Genomic DNA, 15,138 nt, shown 5'->3' on the forward strand with positions numbered 1-15,138 from the left:
CACACTGCTATTGTTATTTTATCAATTTCAACAATTACAGTAGACAATTTAACCTCAGTGTCCCACTGCATCTTTATTCAGGCATGTGATAATCAGTAAGTACTGAGCAATTATGTCTAATTCTTGGACTGGGACGTGCATGGCATGCTTTGCACCTGCTCATACTGGTTCTTGATTTGTTATTTTTTTGTTATTCTCTCTTGGGACTGTGTGTGGGGATTAGAAATAGCCACACACACAGATTGTGTGCAGGCAGAAGAGGGCAGGCCGGGGAGGCTGGAGAAGAGCTCATGTCTGCTGCAGTCGCCCCCCCATGCCTGCCTGCTCTGGCACTGCTGCTGTGGGCGGTGTGTGAGGCTGTAGTGGGCATGCCTGCAGAGGAGCAGTGTGTGTACTTGGACAGTGCACAGCATCTGGACACTGTCGGTCTGTCTCAGGACGGTGACGTGGTCATCGGGGCGCTCATCAATGTCTATATCCTGCCTGAGACGCTTGACCTGAGTTTCACAAAACAGCCCAACCTGCAGTCATGCTCCGAGTGAGTGAGTTCCTGGATCTCTACACTCTCTAATAATGTCTGTGTATGTTTTTTAAGCTTTTTTCACAGGTGATTACGGACACTGACTTCATCAGACTTCAATGTATAACCCAGGACCAGGATGCCACTTTGTTTGGCTGTTTCTTTCGGGTGTAGATGTCGGTCACACCACCACCACTTACTTTGTTGCCTTCCTCTGCTGAGATTTTAAGCTGATATAGTGTCAAACTGTCCCAATCTTCTTAAAGAATTTGCTTCATTTTGGATCACTTGTACATTATTGACAGAGCTGTAAAAAAATTAGGCCAAAAACATGTTTAAGTATTTCACAACAATAAATTGCAATTTATTTAGTTATTTGTACATTTCTGTAGATGAAGTTATATTAAAAAATATATCAGTTTCATGTCACAGTAGAACTGAAGCTAATGTAAAGTGGGGTCCAAAAATTTGAAAAAGATACAGCATTTAAAAGCCTGTAAATATTTAATATATAAATATTTAATAAATATGCCTGTTATGTGTGGCTGCCACACAAAAAAGCTTGTATCTCCAAAAAACTTGTCAAAACTTGACAAAAGAAGAAGAAAAAGCTGCTTAAATTAACTGAAGTCAGTGTACACAGACTTAATTTAAAGTAATTTAATGTTGGAGCCTTAATGTTAAAGTTCATTCATAAGAAATTCTAAAACAATGTAAAGAACAGCTACAAATGCAGATATAAGTTTTGTCTGACAAAAACAATATTTTACAAATACTGTATATTTTGCACTCTTGCAAATTAAACATGCTTTAAATAATTATGTGAATAAGGCCACACACAATGGCACATTTGTTATGTTTGTTATGTAAACTACTGTTCTAATATTGTAGTGTTGCTTCCATTCACCCATTTTTAAGGCAGTTAAATTACTGGGTACATTAAACAGATTTTTAAAAACAGAAAAAAAACTTTTCTAAATTATTGAATGAAAATTAATTGTTAGTGAAAATTAACATTATATACTTTGTTGTTTCTTTGTGTTATAAATGTTATAACATTGACACATAAACATCATATTTGTCAAATTATAATTTTGGGAATATATTCATGGTGTGAAAAAATGCAGCCTTCTGTTTTTATGCACCGAAGACGTGGAATATATTACCAATACTCATCTGCCAGGAATCTGTCAGATTTATATATGTTTACTTTAGAATTTAAGTAAGTTTGTAGTTTTACCTTATTTTATTATGATATAAAATTTTATTGATTTTTTTTTAGATTTTGTTTTTTTTTTCTATTTTTTATATTATTTCCTTATTTTATTATTTATTATGTAATCATACTCTTTTTAGGTTTTCACTTTGTACCATAAAGTACTTGATGTGTATTTTAATATATGATAGGGGCTAATAAAATAATGCTTATAATAATGGAATTATAATACTTATTAGTAATACTTTTTTTTTTTGTTGAAAAACTGTTGCAAGACAGCAGATTCATGCTGTAGTATATACAATACACAATGTTTGTTTAATTATATAGTTCTTGTATTATGTGAGATTATAATGGTTTGTGTCTTAAATACATATTTTTAATAATAATAATAATGTGTAATAACCATATAATGTATTACAAAATGAAATTATGCTTTTCAGTTTTAACTATTTTCCATTAATTCATTTTTTCATCAGTTTTTTTTTCTTCATAAAGCCTACTGAAGAACCTGAATGGACCTATAAAAAAGTAAAACACATCAGGCATTAATATACTGAAGCAGAAATGATATCTTGCACTTTAAACGTACAGTCTGTTACTTATTATGGTTTTGTTGTATATTAAAAGGTCATACAATTAGATCCTGCTAATTTCTAGCCATTTCTTAAAAAAATGAAATAGTATGATTTTCTGCCCTGTTAAATATCACCATCAGTACATCTTTAACTCATGGTTGTGCTAACTGTCTCTTTGCTGGCTCAGTTTTCAGGAGAGTCCTGTGCAGTGGGCTCAGGCGATGGTCTTTGCTGTGGAAGAGATCAACCGAAACCCCTCTCTGCTGCCGGGGGTCCGGCTGGGTTACCGCATCATGGACAGCTGTACACGTCTCCCCTTCAGCCTTAGAGCAGCTCTGTCCATGATCAGTGGAGGAAACGGCACCTGTGAGACCACGAGACCCGTCAAACTCATCATCGGGGATCCATCATCAACCCAGTCCCTCATTCTCTCCAAAACTCTCAGCCCCTTTAATGTGCCCATGGTGAGTATCATCCCACTGGGTTCACATAATGTACACATAACTCATAGGAACCCCTTTCTACATGAGTCGTACGTCAGTGGAGATGTGTATAGAAGTTGTACAGCTGAAGAGTGATCTGAAGCTGAATAACAGGCTGTATAATAGGAGGGCAGATGGAGATTCAGTTGAAGAGGCTGATCAGGGGGTGGAGGAGGCTGATTACTTGGCACAGTTGTTTTGGGAGCTGGGACAGAGTAAACAGTGGATTGTTTGAGAGTTCTTGAGTCCTGGGTTGAGAATCTCTGTAATTAAAGAAACCCTGATCTGTGCAGGTTTACCGTTTTTTTTAAGTAATTGTTTTCTGAATGCACGGACCTAACTATTCTCTAAAACATGTATTTTCTATGTTATAAACCCTTCTATTATCTTTGGGGTAAATTTGACCCCATTTCATGTTAACCGTCTTTAAAACAATTGACATATTGACATAATTATATTTAATCAAATAAGGACAACAAAGCAAACAAAATGAACATATTAATTGAATATAATCAATATACATTTTTAAAAACATACTGTACTTTTATTGCTTTCAGTAAATCACTTAAATAAAGATGTAAAATTGTTCAGATTTACCATTCCAACCTAAATATTGCTAATTTACCATTCCACCTTAAATGCTTCCCTATTTACAATTCTTACATACTTAAATACTGCTAATCTACTATTCAAAGTTAAATACTGCTAATTTAACATTCCACCTTAAACACTGGTAATTTACCAGCCCCCTTTAAACACTGCTCATTTACCATTGCACCTTAAATGTTACTGCGGCAGCACACAAGATTTGTTTTTCAGGTGCTTTTAAGTGGACTTTAGCTTTTAACGTGGAACAGAAAATTCTAATAAGAATTAGTTTGTTTGAGTGGTTTGTAATTTTTAAAATGTTACATTTCTGCACAACATAGGCAGAAATGTATAGAACTTATAAAGCACTAAACACTCACTGCGCATTTTTAAGGTGAAATGTAAATGTGTTTTAAGGTGGAAGGAAAAGTGTGAACAATACATTAAAAGTTTCTTACTCTGGTGTCTGTAGTAGTGAGGAATTAGTTTACTGTAGTAGTGAGGGCAAGAAACATAATTAATTCTATAACATACAATGTTATGGAATTAGGGTTTTTAATCATACCCTTTAGTTTTATCTGCACTGTAAACTCATAATTAGTTTGAACTTAATTTAAGTCTGTTTTTTGTTACTCAACTACTCAATTACTCAACTATTTTAACTTAGAAGAATCAATTTCTCACACTTACCGTCAGTATTAAGTGATTCCTCCCCAGACTACCTTAAGTCAGCTTGTAGATAATATGGTACAAGTAACTGCCTTGCCTATATATTGAAGGCTGTAAGAATAAGCATAATTTTTTGAGCTGCTACCTCTGTGTTAGATGAGTTATATACTGTTTTCTCTCTTTCTATCAGTATTTTCAAATCTCTATTTTAATCTATTTATTCATCTGACCATAACATTTAAGGCAGAATTATTATGCAAAGCAATTGCTATAACTATAACAAATTATGAAATCAATGGAATTTACTTAAAATTTAGGTGTAATAACTAAGGGTTTTTAGTCTAAATAACTGAAGTTTTCAGTAAACATTGCTTAAACAAAGATTTTTCCTCAAATAAGTGAATTCAGCTTATCCAGGCTTACAGTGTGAAATGGCCCTTTTCTCCCTCCAGATCAGCTATCTGGCTACATGTTCATGTCTCAGTAACAAACGTGAGTACCCCAACTTCTTCCGCACCATCCCTAGTGATGCGTATCAGGCCCGCACCATGGCCCAAATGGCCAAGCGCTTCGGCTGGACCTGGGTTGGTGCTGTGGTGGCAGACAACGACTACGGCCTGCTGGCGGTTCAGGCGTTCCAGGAGGAGACTAAGGGTACAGGGATCTGCCTGGCCTTTGTCAGGACACTCTTTCGGGAGCGACTAGCCAAGGACGTGGCCCGTGCAGTGTCGGCCGTGATGGCCTCATCTGCTCGAGTGATCCTGGTGTTCGCCTGGTATGTGGACGTAGAGGTGTTCCTCACTGAGCTTGTTCGTAGGAATGTGACAGACCGCCTTTTCCTGGCCAGTGAGATCTGGAGCACTAGTGGCCGACTCCTTAGTAACCCCCAGCTGTACACCATCGCACAAGGCACGCTGGGTGTGGCCATCAGAAGTGCCCCCATCCCAGGGTTTGATAAACACCTGCAGCAGCTCCATCCCTCCCGTTACCCTCGGGACACACTGCTCAGGGTGCTGTGGGAGAGGAGGTTTGGCTGCAACCCCTTCTGGAACTCTTCGGCTGGCTCTCAGGGCAGCTTGCCGCCCTGCAGCGGAACAGAGAGCCTAAAGGGGGTTCAGAATGGCGTTACGGACGTCTCCAACCTGAGAGTCACTTATACCGCCTATTTAGCTGTTTATGCAGCAGCACATGCACTTCATTCTCTGCTGGCCTGCACTGCAACTAACAGCTCTGACCCCAGCGTGACCCCAGGCTGCTCTTCTCCAAATAACATTACTCCAGAACAGGTAATGCTTTATTTCTTTAGAAATCATGATAACAAAAAAAATATCACAGAACAAAAAACACATTTCTGGTAAAGAAGATAAACAGAAGGATAAAACTATAAACTTAAAAAGGAAGTTACTGTAGCAGGATTTTTATCAGAATTGATTATTGGGCAATTTGTATTGAAATTAAAAAAATATATAAAGGGCAGGAAAAAAAGCTACAGACTACTGAAAATCAAGAAATACAATTGTTTTGTTCCAACAATAATGATGCATTAAATAATTAAAGTTACTTATTTAGTTTATTTTATTTAATTAATAAATTAAATAAAGTACTAGTTTTATTAGTTTTTATTAGTTTTTATTTATTTTTAAATATTAAGTGTATATTTCAAGAAATTGCCTTCTCACACTTTTACAAGCTTGTGTTAGTGATTTTTTTTCTTATTGCTACAGCTGCTACTGCCATTATCACCACAATTATCACAATTTCTACAACTACTACTGCTATAATATTTGATAAAAAACAAATACAGTATCTATATTCTTTCTACACAATTAACACTAAATAATTCCATGTGTTTTTCTTCACAGTTTGAATGCCTTTAGTATTAATTTACAAAGAAAAAAAATTATAATAATGAAAAAACACTATTTTTTCTGTTTTAGGTCTTGGAGCACCTTAAGCTGGTGAACTTCACCACCCAGCTTGGGGAGAAATTTTATTTTCAGGACGGGGAGACTCCAGCTGTGTATGACCTGGTGAACTGGCAGCGGGGCCCTGGAGGGACCCTGCAGTATGTCCTCATCGGCAGAGTGGAGGGCTCTCAACTCATCATTAATGATTCTGCGATCAGCTGGCCAGGCAGTTCGGACAAGGTGAAGTTATTTTCCACTGGAAAAAAGCATTAATTAGAGTTAAATAAATCAAATTTATAAGGTTAATGATTTCAAACCATGGCAAAATATTTTAGCAAATAGTGTAGCTGTGGCTGAATGTTGAGAGTTTTTAGTTTTCAGTGGGAATTATGATAATTTGTTGTCAGTATCAGTTTAAAAATAATTTTCAGCTCATGAACCTATGCTTGGAAAAATGCCAATTTTAGATATGTTTGATTTTGGTTGCTTTAAATTTCATCATATGTGTTTGCGTAGTACAAACAGACCGGTTCTAAACATTCTAGATTTTCTGTCTGTCTCTGCTGTTTTCAGGTGCCTGTGTCAGTGTGCACTGCTCTATGTCCTCCAGGCACACGTAAAGCCATAAAGAAGGGACTGCCGGTCTGCTGCTTCGACTGCCTGCCTTGTGCTGAAGGCGAATTTAGCAACATCACAGGTCAATAAAAGTCCTTTTACTTAACATGACCCACAAATTACCACAAACATGACTTCTGCTCATATCATCTGTACTGTAAAGCCAACTATTTGTTTGAACTCAAAGTCTGTTTTATGCAAAACTTGACATTACTCTATTACCTATTACATTAACTATTTTTAGTAAGGTGAACATTTGTGGCCACATTTACATTCAAACTGTGACATTTGAGTTAAATAACTTAAATACGTTTTTTCCTTCTTTTTTTCAATTGTTTTTATATTGGCTTTTATATTGGCACAAGCTCTTTGCATACTTGATGTGTCCTCACTTTTCTAACCCTCACTTATCAGTACGTAATGTCTACCTCACATGCTATCTTAAGTAAACTTGTATTTTTTAAATAACTGCCTGACCTCTGTATTTTAGGCTATATAAGCAAACCAAGCACTTCAAAGTATTTCAAATCTATAATTAACTTAAATGAAATAAAAAGAAGACTAAGGAAAAAATATTCAAAAACTCACCTGACCATATAATTTAATATTAAGCAAAGCAACTGCAATTACAACAACAAAACAAAATACAATTTAGGCATGATAACTGAACGTTAGTAAACGTTATTATCTCATAATTTATTATTTAGAAAATTTTACTTATCCAGACTTACAACAGATTACACAAATTTGATCTCATAGTGTATCATGCCCATTCAGTTATTATGTGATTTTTTTTTTAAATTCCATATAAAAATTGGGCTCAGTCAGGAGGTGTGAGATAGCCATTCTGTTCATAAGCATGAAGTGCACTTAAGGTTTTAGTTCACAATTATGCACTGGTGATTCATTGTAAATGCTTCTTTTAAATGTCTTTTCATAGGTTCTTCCGAATGCCACCACTGTCCTCCTGAATTCTGGTCCAACAGTCTCAGGAACGCATGCATTCCACGAGAAGTTGAGTATTTATCCTTCAACGAGACCATGGGCATCACTTTGACGACCGTGGCTGTGACCGGTGCCATCACGACTGCAGCTGTAGCTGTGGTTTTTGTGTACCACAGACAGACTCCTATTGTCAAGGCCAACAACTCAGAGCTGAGCTTCATGCTCCTACTGTCGCTCAAACTCTGCTTCCTGTGTTCGCTGATCTTCGTGGGTCAGCCCTCGACGTGGTCGTGCAGGGTGCAGCAAGCAGCGTTCGGCATCAGCTTTGTTCTCTGCATCTCTTGTATCCTGGTCAAAACCATTGTGGTTCTGGTCGCCTTTCGCTCATCCAGGCCGGGATCTGCGGGTCTTATGAAGTGGTTTGGACCCGGCCAGCAGAGGGGAAGCGTCCTGTTCTTTACCTCCATCCAGGTGATAATCTGTGCTGTATGGCTGTCACTCAGCCCACCATTACCACAACGCAACTTTGGTATTCAGGGGTCAAAAGTCATCTTAGAGTGTATGGTGGGCTCTGTGGTGGGCTTCTCCCTGGTGCTGGGCTACATCGGCCTGTTGGCAGCCGTCTGCTTTCTACTTGCCTTCTTCGCCCGGAAGCTTCCAGATAATTTCAACGAGGCCAAATTCATCACCTTCAGCATGCTGATCTTCTGCGCTGTGTGGATCGCCTTCGTTCCAGCATATGTCAGCTCTCCGGGGAAGTACAGCGTCGCTGTGGAGGTCTTTGCTATCCTGGCTTCAAGTTTTGGCCTTCTGGTGTGTATATTTGTCCCAAAATGTTACATTATCTTACTGAGACCGGAAAACAACACCAAGAAATTCCTGATGGGGAAAACTCAGTAGCGAATGCATTGGTTTAGTGTTAAAGAAGAAATCTGGTGTAAAATGAACTTGGGGTGTAGTGAAACATAATAATGAGTACAAACGTTTGTTAAATAGCCCACGACTGTTCACTCCCAGCATTCCTATATATATTGCTGTTAGACAATGCTCCCAATAGGCTTACAATGCTAGTGATAGGAGCATAGTGTTGCCCATGCAAAGAAATAGCTTTTTTTTACACCATTAACAAACTCAAAGTAGCTCCACGCTTCATTGGCAAAATCAAACAGGAGTGAATAGCTAGGACAGGGGAACACAGAATGCAAAATGAATTCTGTGGAAATGCATGAATATTACTGATATTTTCAGCAACAGCTGAAACCCATGCTTTTCCACAGAATGTCCACAGAACCTGTGCACTTTTACCTCACAGTGCCTCATTTTAAATAACAGGGCCCTCAGATTTCTACCAATGAAGTGTGTAGATACTTTAAGTTTGTTAATGGTGTAAAAATAGTGATGTCTTTGCAAGGACAACACTGTGCTTCATATCACTAGCATTGTAAGCCTGTTGGGATCATCAGCTGAATTCTTTGTAATTTAGAATGCTGGGGGGCAAACGGGCAGTAATAAAACTGTCAACATGCATCATTCTGCTTTTTAATTTCTTCATTAAAAAAAATAAGAGACTATGTATTAATAATTATGTTTTTTCTTGAGTTTACCAAATTGAAAACCTCTGAAACATAATGAAGAGGAATATGGATGATCACAAGCCATCAAACAAGCTGAACTGATCGAATATTTGCACCAGGAGTGGCATAAAGTTATTCAAAAGCAGTGTGTAAGACTTGTGGAGGAGAACATGCCAAGATGCATGAAAATTGTTGTTATTACACCAAATATTGATTTCTGAAATCTCAAAACTTTATTAATATGAACTTGTTTTCTTTGCATTATTTGAGGTCTTTTGTAATTTCAGCCATTTCTCATTTTCTGCAAATAAATGCTCTAAAGTACAATATTTTTATTTTGGAATTTTGGGAATTTGTTGTCCGTGGTTTATAAAATAAAACAAAAATGCTCATTTTACTCAAACATATACCTATAAAAAGTAAAATCAGAGAAACTAATTCAGAAACTGAAGTTGAGCTGTAATTAAAAAAATATATATACAATTGGTTTTATTCCATACAAATTTTTACTATACATACACTATGTATATTACTTCTAATTGTAAATAAATCACTAAATGTCCTTTCACCAAACTATTTTGCTGATCTGCTAGAAGTATATGAGCCAAGTAGGCCTCATTGGTCATCTAGTCCCTAGTGATGTTCAGCTAGTGGAGCCCAAATCTAGAGCCAGATTAGATGAAACAATCTCCCAGATGATGCCAAGTATGCTTCACACATAGCTGTTTCCAAATCATTAATTTAATCTTTTTAAATCTGGTTTACTATTATTGAATCTTAATTTATCACAGCATTTTATGACTCATATTTCTCGTCATATTTTTATATTTGCATGTGTTTTTTTTCTTGCTCTAATGCTTAATTTTCTGTATATGATACACTAAATAAAACATACATTTTAATGTAGCCCCTGAGCCGTTATGTACACCATGCAATTTGTGCAATGCAAACATTAAGATTAATATACCATAAATAAATTAATTAATAAAATTACACAACTGTACTGTGTAAAATGTTACTTTTTTAGGTATTTAATAGGGTTAATTTCTTGGATTGATAACTGAAGTACTGTAAATATATGGCATATGAAAGAAAATGGTTATTGTTTTTTATGTTACTTTTGTTGATCCCTTTACAGATATAAATACAAATTAAAAAATATTAGTATTTTTATGTGTGGCTTGGCTAAAATCACCTTCCAATAAAAATCGAAATATTTTTATAATGTGTTTGAGATTTATTACAAATATTGCAGACAGGTAATGCAGGCAATTGTACAGGCTGAAAATATGGACTGTAAAAATGAAAGAAAAAAAAAAGTGTTGATAGAGTGGATAGGAGATCGGTGTGTATATTTATATGTATATAGAGGTTTAATATACTTTTTTCTCTGTAACTAAAGACCTATGGGCACCTCAGGCCTTCGGTTTTACTAGTCCTAACCGACTTGCTTAGATAGATGTAATTAAAAAAAGAAACCACTAAGAAAAAATGTTTTGATTAGACAATAGTTCTTAACAATTAACTTAATGGTAAAATAGGGAAGTAGAGATAATATATAAGTGCTATAATAATTATTCTGTGTTTGAAATGTGCTAGAGAATAAACTTGCCTTTTAAACAGTTCAACAGACTCATTATATTTATTCCCAGCAGTTAAAGTCGGAAAATCTGCAACCATGGAAATGAAAGCTGTAAGCACATTAACCCAAACAAGATTTATTTTCTGCGTCTCTCACTTCTCTTTGCCTGGCTCATTTCCTCTTTTAATGGATTATATGGAGTTTCAAGTGGGTAATGATATAGTGATTAAGTCATTTAATTACACTTGCTGCTCACATAGACGTCTAATTATTTTTTTACTATAGAGGTTAGGTATAAACACGCACTAAGAAGATACATTATTTAGAGACATTATTTCTCTAAACACTGAATGGAGAATAGAGGTTTTCAACCTGGAATAAATACATGGTTGCTAATAAAATGATAGACATTTAAAAAAAACTGTCTGTAATTACTTAATTTTTTCCAACTTATTTAAAAAAAACACATTGAATAATGTGGCAGGCCACAGACTCGAGTGTTTCAAAATGCTCTGATTCAGAATATTCAACGGTTAACACTAAAACAACAAAGCAAAAAAAGAGGTAAATTCTGTGCCATCCTGTTCTCAAAAGACTTGTGTGCATTTGTAACTAAAATAATATTTAGGAATTGTAATGTAGTTTGATCTTTGTGTATGTGCACAAATTACGGACACATCCCAGACAAGCAAAATAGAATACTTTAAACAGAGAATGTTACTTAATACTAAACTCAACCTACATCTACTGCATCCTAATCTCAAAAACAGTGTCTGTTTTACAAGGGCACCTTGTACATGAAAAAGGGCACCATCAGTGTTAAAACCTACAATGCACTATGATCTAGGCCCCATCTGCCACTTTCAAATCGTTCTGGACCCATCATCCACATGTGGGGCCAATATGGAACCTGTAGACAAAACCTTCTGGTTCCCTGTTGAACTACACATACAGGCCAGAGTACAGAGAATACAGCTTAATTCTATTATAAGAGTTTTATAAGATTTATAAGATTTATTTAGGGCACTAAAATATGTTTTTAACCACAATTTACCCATTATCATAAATTATTACAAGAAAGAATACCATTTTATCATTTTATCCAAAGGCCATTTAGTGGTGCCTTTTCAGCATGAGAGGTGGGGTGGTTGGGTCTGGAGTTTTTTACAGGACAATTCGTTTTTTTTTTTAGATGGGCAACAGGTTACCTACACCATGTGAATGCTGTGTTATGTGTCTGCTTCCAGATGGCATTTTTTTATATAATTTTACTATTGGTTTATGTCATACTTATTTAAAATGATGGTACTCTAGAATTCATATTGGTACTAACATAATTAACTTTTATAAGACAAAAAAACCCTGAGCATAACATAAAAAATCTATTCCAAGTGTATTCTAAGTGTAACTGAATGGCTGTGTTAATAATATTTGGTGAATTTCTAAATGGGTCTGGCGCCACCTAGTGTCGGTCAGCGAGTTGCAGCGGATTCAGTGCAGCCTCAGTATTACAGTGCAGATTGTCATAGTAAGTACAGCTTCAGCAGCTCAATAAAACTACAAATAACTCTTTAAAGTGTTGGGATATAACTCTTGCACTCTTGTTGCCTTGAAATACATGTAATAAAGACCAATGTACCCTGTTGGCGTGATATTTAACATTTAAAGAGTGATATGCGAACATTACCCTGTATCTTTAGCTACAATAGATTGAAGTACTATGTAAACAATTGACTGCAATTCCTTCATGGAAAATGAATATAAAAGTAAGTAATATTTTTGTTAAAATCCTTGAATCAAAGCTGTTGTGTGTGTGTATATATACACACACATATATATATATATATATATATATATATATATATATATATATATATATATATATATATATATATATATATATATATATATATATATATATATATATATATATATATATATTATATATATATATATATATATATATATATATATATATATATATATATATATATATATATATATATATATATATATATTGTCACTTATTTAGCTTTTTTTCCTAGCTTATTTATCCTGACTGTGTTCATTCCCAAACACATTTACATTATTCAGTAGATAATTAATAGAAAAAAATATATATTTCTAAACTTTACTCTTTTTTTTAGTTTATCCAAACACTTTTTAAAATATATTTCTTTTGTACATTTAGAACATCTTAAGTTAAATTAACGTTACTTGTTTTATGACTCTTTATGTTGAAGAATTCGATATTTGGGTATAACTCTCATTGTAAAACAAAAATAAAATAAGGATATTCAGCTTATATTTTAGGACATTTTCTGAATTAATCAGTTTATACTAGAAAAATAGTTGAATATTTTGGTAGATTTTTTGTTTGCTAAAATCATTTTAACAAATAAACGAACAGCCTGGTCAGAATTAGCCTTAGTTAGTTTTAGTAACAGGTCAGTGTTAGTTAGCTAACTACTACGATCCTCATCTTACTGTGAAAGGGTTTTTCCGCCAAAACATTTCTCTCAGATTACCAGTGTAACAGGAGTTGGGTGGTGTGTGAGGTGGTTCCTCTTTTAAATGTGAATGGAAACACAAAGATGAAAAAACTTAAAAAATAAAAAATAAAAAAATTATTTTTTTCATAATTAATCTAGTTTCTGGTCAGAATTAGTCTCTCAAAGTACTCCTAAGTTAGTTTCTCTGTAAAATAATATACCAAGCTAGCTAATTAAGCTAAACTAGCTCATTTATCCTGACTGTAAAACGAATGTTAGATGACTGACTGTGGTAAATTATTTAAATACGTTTATAAAATTCAGTAATTATTATCTAATTAATGAAAAATGTTCATATTTCTAAACTCTATATAAATAAAAATAATGTGGGTGAGGCCAAACGCTTATTAAAATGTATTTCTTTTGTATATGTTGTGTGACTTAAATGTTTTATGGGTTTTACGTTAAAAAATGTAAGCTATTTTAGCATAATCTGGAAGTTACACGTTTAACTAATAGTTGAACATGTTGAATATTTTTTTTGTTTGTTTTTATAAATAATTTACGAAGCTAGCTACTTAGCTCATTTGTCATGACTGTAAAAGGATTATTGATTGTGGTATAATATTTAAACACATTCCAATAATTTATTGATTAGCACTATTTAATTAGAAATATTAATATTTCTATACTTTACTCTATATTTTATTTATAAAGATGCATAAAAGGTGCATGTGAGCCCAAACATTCTTAAACATTCTTAAAATGCATTTCCTTTATACATATTTTACTTATATTAGCTACATGTTTTATGACTCCGTGGGAATAATTCTGCATTTAACCACATAAATTAGTCATTTAAAAAAGAGGATGTTCAGCTTACATTTTTAGTACATTTTCTGAATTATTCAGTTTATACTAGCGAACGTTGTTGAGCTGAAAATGTTAGTTTTTTTTATCAGAATTAACAATTAAATAGTTAGCATTAGTTAGCATTAATTAGTTAACATGCTGCTGTTTCTTAAAATAACTGTCCAAGCCCACTGTTGTCCAGTCTCTGTCTAGAAAAAAAAAATCAGTTCCCATAGCAAATTAAAATTATGACCCATGAAACACAAATAGAAAACTTGAGAATGATATATATATATATATATAAATACTGCAACAGGAGGAGGGGTCAAGATTGGTTTGATTTGATTTGATCTGTTTGAATATCTTATTATTAAATAAAGAGTATAACTTATTGTATTATTATAGGTGCCTGAAATTATTGTGCCTTATGATTTTGTGTTCAGTGTCCATTGTTGTAGATAAGGAGATCTGTGTAAGGGCTAGGCGCTACTGGTGTTCTGTCGAGTTGTGCTACCCATCCAATTTATGCTTCTTACCACCAGTGCGCCTGCACAGACCTTTTTTTTTTTTTTTTTACACGTTTTTAAGATGTTTCAGTTTATGTTAATGTTCTATGACTCACTGTCATTCATTGTCTGATTGATACAAAAGTGTAAATAGCAATTCATAACAAAAATAGCAATAATAAAATAATAAATAATAAAATTGCATTAAAAATGCAAAAAATATATTTAAAAAATACAAAATATATATAATCACGTCTCATTACCTTAACTTTACTTTTTAAAACAGTGACTTAGTTAGCTAGCTCATTCTTATATCCAGTTGGAAGCATATTTCTAAAAGTGTGCTTATTTTTACGTTGAAATATACACTAGGGTAGCACGATTGGACAGGGTAGCACAACCGGTCATAATACCGGCCTTTAAAAAAAAAAGCGGGAACCACACAAGTTTGGTAAACCATTCAAATTTCCCTAAATATATTTATTAATTATTATTTTAAAAATTATGCTCTGTTACACCTTTTTAACAGCCGCTTGGTGTCACAGAGGTTTTTTTTTAGTGTTACACGTGGGCAAATGGAAAGTCATGTTTAAAAAAAAAACTAATGTATGA

General features: G+C 34.2%; 1 protein-coding gene across 1 annotated transcript; it reads left to right on the top strand.

The window, feature by feature from the left end:
- The first annotated feature begins 307 nt into the window (after positions 1–307).
- LOC103040346 (extracellular calcium-sensing receptor) lies at positions 308–8,901 on the top strand. Its single transcript, XM_007231544.4, has 6 exons — positions 308–538; positions 2,502–2,778; positions 4,506–5,339; positions 5,991–6,200; positions 6,534–6,657; positions 7,516–8,901. Exons 1-6 carry the CDS (start codon positions 369–371, stop codon positions 8,418–8,420), a joined length of 2,520 nt encoding a protein of 839 aa, XP_007231606.4. The 5' UTR covers positions 308–368; the 3' UTR covers positions 8,421–8,901.
- The last annotated feature ends 6,237 nt before the right edge of the window (positions 8,902–15,138 follow it).

The sequence above is a fragment of the Astyanax mexicanus genome, chromosome 9, assembly GCF_023375975.1.
Source record: "Astyanax mexicanus isolate ESR-SI-001 chromosome 9, AstMex3_surface, whole genome shotgun sequence".
Classification (NCBI taxonomy): domain Eukaryota; kingdom Metazoa; phylum Chordata; class Actinopteri; order Characiformes; family Acestrorhamphidae; genus Astyanax; species Astyanax mexicanus.

What these genes read in the sequence shown, in the direction of transcription:
- LOC103040346 (XM_007231544.4), top strand. Translation starts at nt 369, where the DNA reads ATGCCTGCAGAGGAGCAGTGTGTGTACTTGGACAGTGCACAGCATCTG. An exon ending in ATAACATTACTCCAGAACAG is followed by an intron (nt 5,340 to 5,990) that starts GTAATGCTTTAT and finishes TTTCTGTTTTAG; the next exon opens with GTCTTGGAGCACCTTAAGCT. An exon ending in CGAATTTAGCAACATCACAG is followed by an intron (nt 6,658 to 7,515) that starts GTCAATAAAAGT and finishes GTCTTTTCATAG; the next exon opens with GTTCTTCCGAATGCCACCAC.